Source organism: Salminus brasiliensis, chromosome 7 (assembly GCF_030463535.1).
Source record: "Salminus brasiliensis chromosome 7, fSalBra1.hap2, whole genome shotgun sequence".
NCBI classification, from domain to species: Eukaryota; Metazoa; Chordata; class Actinopteri; order Characiformes; family Bryconidae; genus Salminus; species Salminus brasiliensis.
The window spans coordinates 39,598,321-39,611,869 of NC_132884.1; the positions used below are offsets into that span (position 1 = coordinate 39,598,321).

A 13,549-nucleotide genomic window follows, 5' to 3' on the forward strand; every position below is an offset into this window, starting at 1 on the left:
TGCTTGGTGGCTGCAATAGTATCCCATGTACTTGCTATAATGTTGCTAGATATCTGCTACGGTGTTGTTAGATGTTCGCTACAGTGTTGCTAGCTGGTTGCTATAGTATCCCAGGTGCATGCTATTGGTGTTGCTAAGTGGATGGTAGGTGGTTACAGTGGTGTTGCTATGTAGTTACTAGGGTAAAACTGGTTTTGTAAAATGGTTGCAGTGTGGTTGCTATGGTTTTCCAGGTGTTTTTTAGGTAGCTGATATGTTGTTGCTAGGTGGTCACTATTATGATGCTTGGTGGCTGCTATAGTATCCCAGGTGCATGCTATTGGTGTTGCTAAGGGGTTGGTAGGTGGTTACAATGACTGGTAAGATGGTTGCAGTGTGGTTGCTATAGTATTCCAGGTGGTTTCAAGGTAGTTGATATGGTGTTTGCATTTGATTATGATGCTTGGTGGTTGTCATAGTAGCCCAAGTACTTACGATGGTGTTGTTATAGTGTTGCTAAGTGGTCACTATCGTGTTAGGTGCTAGGTGGATGCTATGCTGTTGCTAAGTGGTTCCTAGGTGGTTGCCAGGGTGTTGCTAGGAGTTTGCTAAAAAGGGCAGTTCCTATGTTGCTGCTTAGAGCTTGTTGGGGTGTTGTTGGGTGGTTCCTAGGCAGTTACTATGGCATCCCAGATGGTTGCTAGCATGTTGCTAAGTGGTTGCCTTGGTAACCCATGAGGATGGTTAGGTGATATTAGTGTATTTGTATCTTTGATTAATGCACAAACCTTTGCACCCTACTCATTCCTTAATGCACAACCATGATGCTTCTTTAATGGTAGAGCGAGCAGCACACTGAACACTCTCTCTTCTAGTTCAGACGGTCTTAATAATGAGGTGAGCCCAGATTGAGGTCATTTGCATATTGCAGCATTCGGTGAATATTATTGCAATGACAATTAACACGCTTATATTGTGCAGCCCTAAGAACTCAAAACACCGCTGTCTAACTGCAGTAACATTAATAAACACAGACGTGTGAAGAACGTGATAAGAGGACTCACGTGCAGAAAGACGTTATTTTGTGCATCGAGCTGGAAAACATGGTCATGCTCAAAAGCAATGGGTTTGCCGTTGGGGTAGCAGCTGAAAGGCTGAGTAAAAAGCTCTTTAGCTCCGTCCATATCCAGGAAGAGGATACCGTCAGATTCCTCACACACTGGACTCTCACACTCCATCTGCGTGGGGCTAATTGGACCCACACACAACTGAAGGATTTAAGAAGGCAAGATGTATTAATAGGGTTAACATTTAGCTGTAAACAAACATGTGGATTGCCCAATCAGAACTGTTGATTTTCTAAGTGTAGACAAGTGAACACATTCTCCACAAGAAGCAGATGCAGATGTTCCAGCAATTCCTACAAATTCCTACAAATTCCTACTTCTAATGTCTAGTTCAATTTATTATTGTTAACTTTGTATACATTGCAAAACACTAATATTAGAATAAACACTAATAATATCACTCCTACATAAAGCTGTGGTGGTTCTCCATCACTGTGTTCATCATTAGAACATCAGAACAGTTCTCCTCATGGAGTCTAGTGTTATTTAGAGTTCTCCTCAGATCAACACCTGGTTTGGTGGTAAATCAGGGCTTATTGATGGTAAATCAGGTGAGCTGCTGCTGCTGCTGCTGCTGCTGATGATGGAGTTGAACACATCCTCCACGCTGTGCTGGCTGGACTGGGGGGCATCCTGGAGAAACCTGGAGGCACCGAGCTCTGTTCTTCAGACTAGCTCACCAACAAGATCTCACTACTTTCTTCAGAATGAGAAGCTCTTGCTCCTTTTTACTGGATTTATGTTCACCTGCATCTGTTCTGATGGAGGCATTCAGCTGCTTTAAGTTGTGGCCATTGTCTAGTTTTTTTAGAGAAGCACTGCCAACAGAATAGGACTCTCTGGCGCAGATCAACATGAATCTATTGGCACCATGCTGCCTAATGCCAGGCGTGGCCTAGAGGGGTATAAAGCCCCCCAGCATTGAGCTGTGGAGCAGTGATGGTTGGTGCTCTGTCTACTACTTTTGGGATGAGGTGGGGTGGTCCAACATCCTGACTTCACTAACGCTCTTGTCACTGAAATTAATCAAATCCTCACAGCAGTGCTCCTCCAAAATCTAGTACAAAGCCTTCTTCCGTGGACAGTAGAGACAGTTACTCCACCAAAAGCAGGATAAACTATTTATTTGATTTCAGAAGAAACAATAAATAAGCAGGTGTCCAAATACTTTTGTCTACATCATGTTTAGCAAATAGCATACACTAGAAAACATAGAAACTTACCCTTTGGACAGGATTGGAGTTCTTGGGTTTGTAGTAGACTGTAGTCTGGGATGGAGTGTCCAGGTTCTGCCCCATGATGATGATCTTAGACCCTCTTCATAAGAAGACAAAAGTTAAGCATTTTCAGTTTGGCAGTTGATTATTATTTGAAGCTGGTTGGTACCGCCTGAATAATTCACAAACTTTACCATCTGACAGTCTGAAGGACAGATTGGGGGTTGATGGACGCAGGTGAACACTGCCTGCCTGAATGCATAGTGCCAGACTCTACAGGTTTGGTGGAGAATCATGCTTTGGACCCCCTGTGGTTCCAGTGAACACACCTTGGCCTCCCCATCACATGATGCTGCCAGCACGTGAAGGACAGGGCCTGCTACCAAGTCTATTACACTAGCTAACAGGCACCCACTTTGACTAGCACTACACTAAGAGATGGAGGAGAGGGGTGGTTATTCTACCCAACCAGAGAAAGTGAGGCCAACAGATTATAGATGTATGTATGTTATAGTATAATAAAGTTAAAGTATTATAAGTAAAAGTATTGGGACGCCTGCACTCATTCATTGTTCCTTCCAAAACCAAGGCTATTAAAAAGCTTGACTTTTGCTGTTGTAACTGTCTCTACTGTCCAAGGAAGAAGGCTTTCTACAAGATTTTGGAAGGTCAATGCTGTGAGGATTTGAGCGTTAGTGAAGCCAGGATGATCACGACCCCACCTCATTCCAAAAGTACTGGATGGAGCTCCACCATCCATTGTTCCAGAGAACACGGTTCTTCCACTGCTATACAGCTCAATACTAGGGGGCTTTATACCCGTCCTCTAGCCCACGCCTGGCATTAGGGAGCATGGTTCCAATAGGTTCATGAATATCTGCTTCAGAGAGTCCTATTCTATTAGCAGTACTTCTCTACAGGAAATATGGCAAGCTTTCTGAGTAAGTAATGGATGCAACTTGAAGTAGCTGAATGCATTCATTACAAGGGGTGTCCACATACATGTTTTTGGTGATTTTATACATTTTATTAATAATCTGATCAGAGGAGGATGTTCCCAATGTATCTTTCTCCAGCTTTGAGGGAGTTTTACCTGGCCTTTATGTTTTTGTTTTACATGGATTTCTGTAAAGCTGCTTTGTGACATCAGGTTGTAAAAAGCACTACACAAAAATTAACTTGACGTCTGAACTGTCAAAGCAATGTTCCAGCATCTAGCATAAAGACTTCTCAGAACACAAGCAGCTTTAAAAGGGGATTAACTACCTTTTAAAACCTCTAGGTTTAGAATGAGATACAGTACAGTATAGGATAGATGCAGTGCAGTATGAGTGTCCATATACTTTTGACCTTGCAGTATTTATAATGCTCACTAGGTGGGTGTCCAAAGGCACTACGCAGCAAAGTATGACTAAACTGTGAACAGTGTAATATTATGAGACTCACTTGCTGAAACCGCAGGTGGGCTTTACTTCCGTCACTATGGGGTTTTCCCTGTAGCTGAACTGCTGGGCTGCAGACACGGCTGATCTGTCAATCAAAAGTGTCACATTCACTTCTGCCAAATCCTCCACCCCCTCAGACACGCAGACAACAGACGACCAGGTCTCGTTGGTGGACACGCTGCACAAACAAACGTTAAGATGATTAGAAAATGATGGACAAAGTCCAATAAACAATCCTGAATGTCACTGAGTTGATAAACACCTGTCCACTCGACATATCCTCTCCCCCAGGTGGACTGTCCTAGTGCCTCCCGCATCCAGGTGTTTCCCTGACAGTGTGATCCTACTGCCTCCAACCTTGGGCCCATAGTCAGGACTGACGTCAGTGATTACTGGAGTCTGATGGAAAGATGTGTTACATGGTTTTTGCAGATGTTAAGAACTTCCATTGGGAATGATGTGAAATCTGAGTTGGTTTTATAGTTTATAAAGCTGCTGCAATGAAGCGTAGTAAAAGAACAGGTCTCTGCTCATTACCACAAAACTGAAGCCTGGTACGCTTGATTGTCCAGAGATGGAATAACTGCGCTCTACTCGCTCCTCCGCCACGCTCATGCTGATGTTCACGTTCTGCTCCACATCCGAGGCCAAAGGAAGGATACTGCATACCAGCCTGAGAGGAAAGACAGGCCATGACTTTACTGAGGTGTAATGTAATGTGTGTGTGTGTGTGTGTGTGTGTGTGTGTGTGTGTGTGTGTGTGTGTGTGTTCTGTTTTCCGGACTCACTATAGATAACCTCCAATGCCAGGATCAATGAAATGGTGCTTTTTGAGAGAAGCTATGTTGTCTTCTTTTAACTGATTCTCTTTATTTGTAATTGCAGGTGTGTCGTAGATGCTCACCTGACTCTCAACTAACATTCAACTGAATGCCTATTAAATGCAACTGAACTGTAAGATCAATGTAAATGTGGTCTATTGAATGTAACCCTGCATCTAATCATAACCCTAACCCTAACCTTACCCTTTACTCAGCCCCAAATCCTAACCCTAACCTTACCCTTAACTCAGCCCCAAATCCTAACCCTAACCTTACCCTTAACTCAGCCCTAAATCCTAATCCTAACCCTAACCTTACCCTTTACTCAGCCCTAAATCCTAACCCTAACCTTACCCTTTACTCAGCCCCAAATCCTAACCCTAACCTTACCCTTAACTCAGGCCTAAATCCTAACCCTAACCTTACCCTTAACTCAGGCCCAAATCCTAACCCTAACCTTACCCTTAACTCAGCCCTAAATCCTAACCCTGACCTTACCCTTAACTCAGCCCTAAATCCTAACCCTAACCTTACCCTTAACTCAGCCCTAAATCCTAATCCTAACCCTAACCTTACCCTTAACTCAGCCCTAAATCCTAATCCTAACCCTAACCTTACCCTTAACTCAGCCCCAAATCCTAACCCTAACCTTACCCTTAACTCAGCCCTAAATCCTAACCCTGACCTTACCCTTAACTCAGCCCTAAATCCTAATCCTAACCCTAACCTTACCCTTAACTCAGCCCTAAATCCTAATCCTAACCCTAACCTTACCCTTAACTCAGCCCCAAATCCTAACCCTAACCTTACCCTTAACTCAGCCCTAAATCCTAATCCTAACCCTAACCTTACCCTTAACTCAGCCCTAAATCCTAATCCTAACCCTAACCTTACCCTTAACTCAGCCCCAAATCCTAACCCTAACCTTACCCTTAACTCAGCCCTAAATCCTAATCCTAACCCTAACCTTACCCTTAACTCAGCCCTAAATCCTAATCCTAACCCTAACCTTACCCTTAACTCAGCCCCAAATCCTAACCCTAACCTTACCCTTAACTCAGCCCTAAATCCTAACCCTGACCTTACCCTTAACTCAGCCCTAAATCCTAACCCTGACCTTACCCTTAACTCAGTCCTAAATCCTAACCCTAACCTTACCCTTAACTCAGGCCCAAATCCTAACCCTAACCTTACCCTTAACTCAGCCCTAAATCCTAACCCTAACCTTACCCTTAACTCAGCCCTAAATCCTAACCCTAACCTTACCCTTAACTCAGCCCTAAATCCTAACCCTGACCTTACCCTTAACTCAGCCCTAAATCCTAATCCTAACCCTACCCTTAACTCAGCCCTAAATCCTAACCCTAACCTTACCCTTAACTTTAAATCAACATAAAATCCCAAATCCTAACCCTGACCTTACCCTTAACTCAGCCCTAAATCCTAATCCTAACCCTGACCTTACCCTTAACTCAGCCCTAAATCCTAATCCTAACCCTAACCTTACCCTTAACTCAGCCCTAAATCCTAACCCTGACCTTACCCTTAACTCAGTCCTAAATCCTAACCCTAACCTTACCCTTAACTCAGGCCCAAATCCTAACCCTAACCTTACCCTTAACTCAGCCCTAAATCCTAACCCTGACCTTACCCTTAACTCAGGCCTAAATCCTAACCCTAACCTTACCCTTAACTCAGGCCCAAATCCTAACCCTAACCTTACCCTTAACTCAGCCCTAAATCCTAACCCTGACCTTACCCTTAACTCAGCCCTAAATCCTAACCCTAACCTTACCCTTAACTCAGCCCTAAATCCTAATCCTAACCCTAACCTTACCCTTAACTCAGCCCTAAATCCTAATCCTAACCCTAACCTTACCCTTAACTCAGCCCTAAATCCTAATCCTAACCCTAACCTTACCCTTAACTCAGCCCCAAATCCTAACCCTAACCTTACCCTTAACTCAGCCCTAAATCCTAACCCTGACCTTACCCTTAACTCAGCCCTAAATCCTAACCCTGACCTTACCCTTAACTCAGTCCTAAATCCTAACCCTAACCTTACCCTTAACTCAGGCCCAAATCCTAACCCTAACCTTACCCTTAACTCAGCCCTAAATCCTAACCCTAACCTTACCCTTAACTCAGGCCCAAATCCTAACCCTAACCTTACCCTTAACTCAGCCCTAAATCCTAACCCTGACCTTACCCTTAACTCAGCCCTAAATCCTAACCCTAACCTTACCCTTAACTCAGCCCTAAATCCTAATCCTAACCCTAACCTTACCCTTAACTCAGCCCTAAATCCTAATCCTAACCCTAACCTTACCCTTAACTCAGCCCTAAATCCTAATCCTAACCCTAACCTTACCCTTAACTCAGCCCCAAATCCTAACCCTAACCTTACCCTTAACTCAGCCCTAAATCCTAACCCTGACCTTACCCTTAACTCAGCCCTAAATCCTAACCCTGACCTTACCCTTAACTCAGTCCTAAATCCTAACCCTAACCTTACCCTTAACTCAGGCCCAAATCCTAACCCTAACCTTACCCTTAACTCAGCCCTAAATCCTAACCCTAACCTTACCCTTAACTCAGCCCTAAATCCTAACCCTGACCTTACCCTTAACTCAGCCCTAAATCCTAATCCTAACCCTACCCTTAACTCAGCCCTAAATCCTAACCCTAACCTTACCCTTAACTTTAAATCAACATAAAATCCCAAATCCTAACCCTGACCTTACCCTTAACTCAGCCCTAAATCCTAATCCTAACCCTGACCTTACCCTTAACTCAGCCCTAAATCCTAATCCTAACCTTACCCTTAACTCAGTCCTAAATCCTAACCCTAACCTTACCCTTAACTCAGTCCTAAATCCTAACCCTAACCTTACCCTTAACTCAGTCCTAAATCCTAACCCTAACCTTACCCTTAACTCAGTCCTAAATCCTAACCCTATCCTTAACCCTCATCCACAATCCAAGTGAAGTGATACCGAACACAATATTAGATTTGATTGCATTCACTGGAAAGAGTGTTAGTCAAGATGGGGGTCAGGAGGTTAGGATGTTGGATGATCACCACTCCACCTAATCTCCAACTTATCTCAAATGTTTTGGATGGAGCATCACCATCATTCCAGAGAACACAGTTCCTCCACTGCTGGGGAGGGACTAGACAAGCTGTGTGTGTGCATTTGCACATCTGTGTCAGCAACGGGTGCAGCTTAAAGTAGTTGATATATGCAATAATGTATTTTAATATTTATTACTATTACTATTATTAGTAGTAGTAGTATTAGTAGTAGTAGTAGTAGTAATAGGCATTGGACACTATTACATAGGCACTATATATACTTACAGTTAGAGAATGACGGTGTAAACAGTGTGTGTGTGTGTGTGTGTGTGTGTGTGCGCTACTCACTGGGTGCTGTTACTTTTCTTTGATATTACTGAACAGCCATTCTCTCCCACTCTAACTTGGTGAGTAGTTGGAGTAATGTCAGGTTTTGTAGGAGACTGGAGGTCCCAGCCACACAGGGTGAGCTCAGTCTCACCATCGGGGGGCGCTGTCTTTGGAAAAAACTGAAAAATCACAGTAGAAATCCATTAAAACTCAGTAACACATTGAAGCATAACCATTAACATGGTTAAACTCTCACAGCCTTAAACACTCTTATCCATAAAACATCCATTTAAAGCAGCATTAAGGGAGAACTGATATTTTTCTACTGGGCTCCCCCTACAGTTGGGGAGTGTAGTAGCACCAGGGAGCAGAAACAAATTGCAAGGTACTCTAAAACCGTCCTCACTTGAACCTTTACATTGAAGGCATTTAGCTGAAGCTCTTATCCAGAGCGACTTACAAGGTTACTCGTATTACAGAGGTCAGAGTAGTGTTAGGAGTCTTGCCCAAGGACTCTTATTGGTGTAGAGCAGCATAGTCACCCAGACCGGGAATCGAACCCCAGTCTCCCACATGGTGTTGTAGCTCACTGGCAGGTAGTGGTGTTATCTGTTGCACCACATTAACCACAACCTCCAAGGGAACAATTTTTGTAGTACTGCCTATTAACCCGTTCATAGCTTCCCCTAACGATAGCAATGCTCCCGACACTAGGAGGGTAAGGACTTAACACGTGTCCTCTGATACATGTGAAACCAGCCACCCCCTCTTTTCTAACAGTTGACAATGCGGCATTGTGGGGCAGCCAACATGCTCTGAGGAAAGCACCGGGTCCCCAGCTCCACCGCACCAGCTAACAGACGCCTGTGCCGGTGCCGTGACACATCCTACCCCCCCGGACACTTCCTACCCCCTCTGATGTCATCTTGCAGAAGGACCATTTAGGACCCAATATGTTAGCTAGCAAGCTGGTCCACCCCCTCGACTGTATTAGCTATCACGCTACTAGTTAGCCAGTCGAGTTGATCGCCCTTCGATTGTATTAGCTGGCATGCTACTGGTTAGCCAGCTGAGTTGCCCCCCCCCCACCCCCCTTCACAGTGTGTTTTATCTAGTGGTATTTGTTTTTTTTTTATTATTGCTTTATTATTTTATTTGGATCACAATTATCTGTTGATCGTGCACCAGGTTAGCTCAATAGCGCATAGCAAGTGCACGGTAACTAGCTTTACCTGTTGGGATCAGCTTTATACGCCAGCATAGCAACAACGATAGATACTATATAATTGAACTTGTGATAATATGTGATCCATATTTAATAAATAAAATTAAATAGTGATGCTTTATCCAGATAAGGGGGCAGTGGTGGCTCAGCGGTTAGCGCGCCAGGCTGTCGATAAGAGGGTTGTGGGTTCAATTCCCGGGCTCGGCAAGCTGCCACTGTTGGGCCCTTTACTAGGCAGTAAATGAAACTGGTGTAAAGGGGGTGCATGTTTTGAGAATTTCCCCACTGTAGGACTAATAAAGGAATATCTTATCTTATAAAATCTTCTCAGTAATGATCAGTAAATATCTTTATACAGCCGCATAAAGATGGACAATTAATCACATGCACGATTTTAATGGAACCAATGGAACAGTCTGAGGGATCGAATGTGTCACGCCACCGGCCAACGTCGCTTAAGAGTCATGAGAGGAGAGAGCGCCATCTAGGCACCCCGGAGAGAGCCAGGCCAATTGTGCTCTCTCTGACTCCAACCACTGATGGCAAAGTGGCATGGCTCGGGATTGGGACTTGTGACCCCAGGGCCATAGTGGTAGCACATTACTAAGCCCTGTACTCTGAGCCCAAAATTACTAATATAATAAAAAAAAATAGTTCTGTTTGTAACTGTTTTAGTAGAATATCCTACGTCTTTAATTTTTTTAACATATATATTTTTGGTATTAATGTTTATTTATTATTATGACTGTTGTTGTAATCCTACTATCATTCAAATTTTGTATTATTACTATTTTTCTATCTTTACTTTGGAATTTTTGTTTAATCAAGCTTAATCTGCTGTGGCTCTTGGATACAGTGTAAATGAGGTTCCTTCTCAAGGCAAACCCGATCGTAATTAAAGAATGACGATAATGAAAAACAGCCCACCTACTGAGTTGCTCATGCACTCAGCACTTACAAAGAACCGACCTGCCTCACTCTTTCATGGAAAGGAGAGGGGTATCTACTAAAGGCCTACTCAGGTTAACCTTTAGCTGTAAATGCATAGATAAACATCCAGCTAACAAGTGACCTTTGACCGTCCAGGGGCAACTTACACAGGAGCATACAAGACAGATACCGCGGGTCAGCTGACTTCTGAGAACAAACGTGGAACCATAAATGTGTAGATCAGTACTGAGAACCACTGAGAGCCTACCATGCACGGCTACTGAGTAGATGGCCACTACATGCACATGGAAAATGAAGACAGGACGTCTGAAGACAGCACATGCTTCATTTTCCATGTGCATGTAGTGGCCATCTACTCAGTAGCCGTGCATGATAGGCTCTCAGTGGTTCTGTGAGTGTGTACTATAAATGTCCTAATCCCTGATTATGATTTTAATACAATTATCCATGTCAGTCCGAAACACAGTAACTCCCATGCTTTCTCCCCCCATCCTCCTCAGCCATGAATCTGATCATTAATTTTAGCTTTCAAGGTCAAAGCATCTTCATCAGATTTGATAAGACCAGCTCTGACGTCTGAGGCACGCTGCCGGAGGGGCAGAGAGTCTGTCTGTAGTGTACTGACCGTACTGTTACACTAACACGACTAAATCAGGAACCTGCTTGTTTAGACAGTCCTCGTCCATGTTTCTACAAACATAAACAAATGCTGCGGTCTAAAACACCAGCCTTTAGGGAACACTGCGCAAACTGTGGTATTAAGGGAGGTGTGTGTGTGTGGGGGGGGGTGGGTGTTACCTGTGTGATGAAGGGAGGGCAGGTTTGGTTAGTCCACTGCCCCTGGCACTCAGCTGGTCGAGAACAGGCCCCCTCACACCATCCACAGCCCATAAACCATGGGGCCCTTTGACACTCTGAACATGTCAGGAAATGAGCACATCCTGGACCTTTAGGAGACACCCTGACCATCTGCCCACAGAGAGGAAGAGAAAAAGGGTCAGCTTAGAGATGCTAAACACGCCTGTACTCTTAAGAATGAACGAGCTTCAGATCCACATGATCTCACATAGAAACGACGAACCACTGTTTCTGTCCAAAACTACGACCTGTTTGGTCGATTTTTTTAACTCGTCCATTTGTAGCGCTGTTCAGGAAAACACACATAAACACGCCCACGTACTACTGGAGAAACGGTACAGTTAGGTTAAGATTAGGTTTAAGTGTAGATTAAGGTGTATGTTAAGGTTAGGCTGAGATTAGATTTAGGTGTAGATTTACGTGTAGATTAAGGTATAGATTAATGTTAGGTTTAAGTGAAGATTAAGGTTAGGTTTAAGTGAAGATTAAGGTGTAGGTTAAGGTCAGGTTTAGGTGTAGATTAAGGTATAGGTTAAGGTGAAGATTAAAATGCAGGTTAAGGTTAGGTTTAGGTAAAGATTAAGATTAAGGTGTAGATTAAGGTTAGGTTTAGGTGAAGATTAAGGTGTAGGTTAGGGTCAGGTTTAGGTAAAGATTAAGGTATAGGTTAAGGTCAGGTTTAGGTGTAGATTAAGGTTAGGTTTAGGTGAAGATTAAGGTGTAGGTTAGGGTCAGGTTTAAGTGAAGATTAAGGTATAGGTTAAGGTCAGGTTTAGGTGTAGGTGTAGATTAAGGTCAGGTTTAGGTGTAGATTAAGGTGTAGGTTAAGGTTAGGCTGATATTAGGTTTAAGTGTAGATTCATGTGTAGATTAAGGTATAGATTAAGGTTAGGTTTAAATGAAGATTAAGATGTAGGTTGAGGTCGGCTTTAGGTGAAGATTAAGGTGTAGGTTAAGATTAGGTTTAGGTGAAGATTAAGGTGTAGGTTAGGGTCAGGTTTAGGTGAAGATTAAGGTATAGGTTAAGGTCAGGTTTAGGTGTAGATTAAGGTTAGGTTTAGGTGAAGATTAAGGTGTAGGTTAGGGTCAGGTTTAGGTAAATATTAAGGTATAGGTTAAGGTCAGGTTAAGGTGTAGATTAAGGTTAGGTTTAGGTGAAGATTAAGGTGTAGGTTAGGGTCAGGTTTAGGTGAAGATTAAGGTATAGGTTAAGGTCAGGTTTAGGTGTAGATTAAGGTATAGGTTAAGGTGAAGATTAAAATGCAGGTTAAGGTTAGGTTTAGGTAAAGATTAAGATTAAGGTGTAGGTTAATGTTAGGTTTAGGTGTAGATTAAGGTGTAGGTTAAGGTTAGGCTAATATTAGGTTTAAGTGTAGATTCATGTATAGATTAAGGTATAGATTAAGGTTAGGTTTAAATGAAGATTAAGATGTAGGTTAAGGTCGGCTTTAGGTGAAGATTAAGATGTAGGTTAAGGTCGGCTTTAGGTGAAGATTAAGGTGTAGGTTAAGGTCAGGTTTAGGTGAAGATTAAGGTGTAGGTTAAGGTCAGGTTTAGGTGAAGATTAAGGTGTAGGTTAAGATTAGGTTTAGGTGAAGATTAAGGTGTAGGTTAGGGTCAGGTTTAGGTGTAGGTGTAGGTTAAGGTCAGGTTTAGGTGAAGATTAAGGTGTAGGTTAGGGTCAGGTTTAGGTGAAGATTAAGGTATAGGTTAAGGTCAGGTTTAGGTGTAGATTAAGGTTAGGTTTAGGTGAAGATTAAGGTGTAGGTTAGGGTCAGGTTTAGGTGAAGATTAAGGTATAGGTTAAGGTCAGGTTTAGGTGTAGATTAAGGTTAGGTTTAGGTGAAGATTAAGGTGTAGGTTAGGGTCAGGTTTAGGTGAAGATTAAGGTATAGGTTAAGGTCAGGTTTAGGTGTAGATTAAGGTTAGGTTTAGGTGAAGATTAAGGTGTAGGTTAAGGTGTATGTTTAGGTTTTAACCACACCCACTAACATGTCCCGACCATGAAGGTATGACTGCACGGGATCTAGTGAGATTAGTGGAGGACTTCCTTGGCCAGTCCCTGAGTTCATCAGAGCATCAAATAAAAACACCCTTAAATTAAAGTCTGGAAATTGTGTAAATTGAAATGGTACCTTGTTTCCAACCACGAAAAGCAAAGAGTCCTCAGATTGTTTAGCAGCGATGCGAGAAACCCTCTCCTGCCCTCCCGCAAGAGAGTAGTTGGCATACACAACAGGGCTGGATCTTCTCAGAATGACCTGCATCACAGTCATTTTACACCAATCATTAAACAGGACTGCACATTACAGGATCTCCATTTTTGTCATTTTTCCTTTTTTATATAATACAAATCTGTCAGTGGTTGTTTTTTTCATCATATCAGAATTTCATAATGAACGGGCCAATAGAAATGCTCCAAAATGACTTGAAACCAGTTGCCACTTTGGAGATACCAGGTTTTTGCATGACAGCAACGATGTAATACAGTACCATCCACTTCTGTGGACAAGAATGAAG

General features: G+C 43.0%; 1 protein-coding gene across 2 annotated transcripts in view; it reads right to left on the bottom strand.

Moving 5' to 3' along the window:
• Positions 1-13,549, bottom strand: part of mst1ra (macrophage stimulating 1 receptor a) — a 35,407-nt gene that overhangs the window by 9,548 nt on the left and 12,310 nt on the right. For both annotated transcript variants that reach the window (XM_072684896.1, XM_072684895.1), the window contains exons 4-11: positions 13,165-13,290; positions 10,970-11,140; positions 8,014-8,174; positions 4,306-4,441; positions 4,031-4,167; positions 3,770-3,946; positions 2,330-2,423; positions 1,044-1,247 (exon numbers count right to left, since the gene is read on the bottom strand). In XM_072684896.1, coding sequence (XP_072540997.1) covers positions 1,044-1,247; positions 2,330-2,423; positions 3,770-3,946; positions 4,031-4,167; positions 4,306-4,441; positions 8,014-8,174; positions 10,970-11,140; positions 13,165-13,290 — 1,206 coding nt within the window. The remainder of the gene's footprint in view (positions 1-1,043; positions 1,248-2,329; positions 2,424-3,769; positions 3,947-4,030; positions 4,168-4,305; positions 4,442-8,013; positions 8,175-10,969; positions 11,141-13,164; positions 13,291-13,549) is intronic.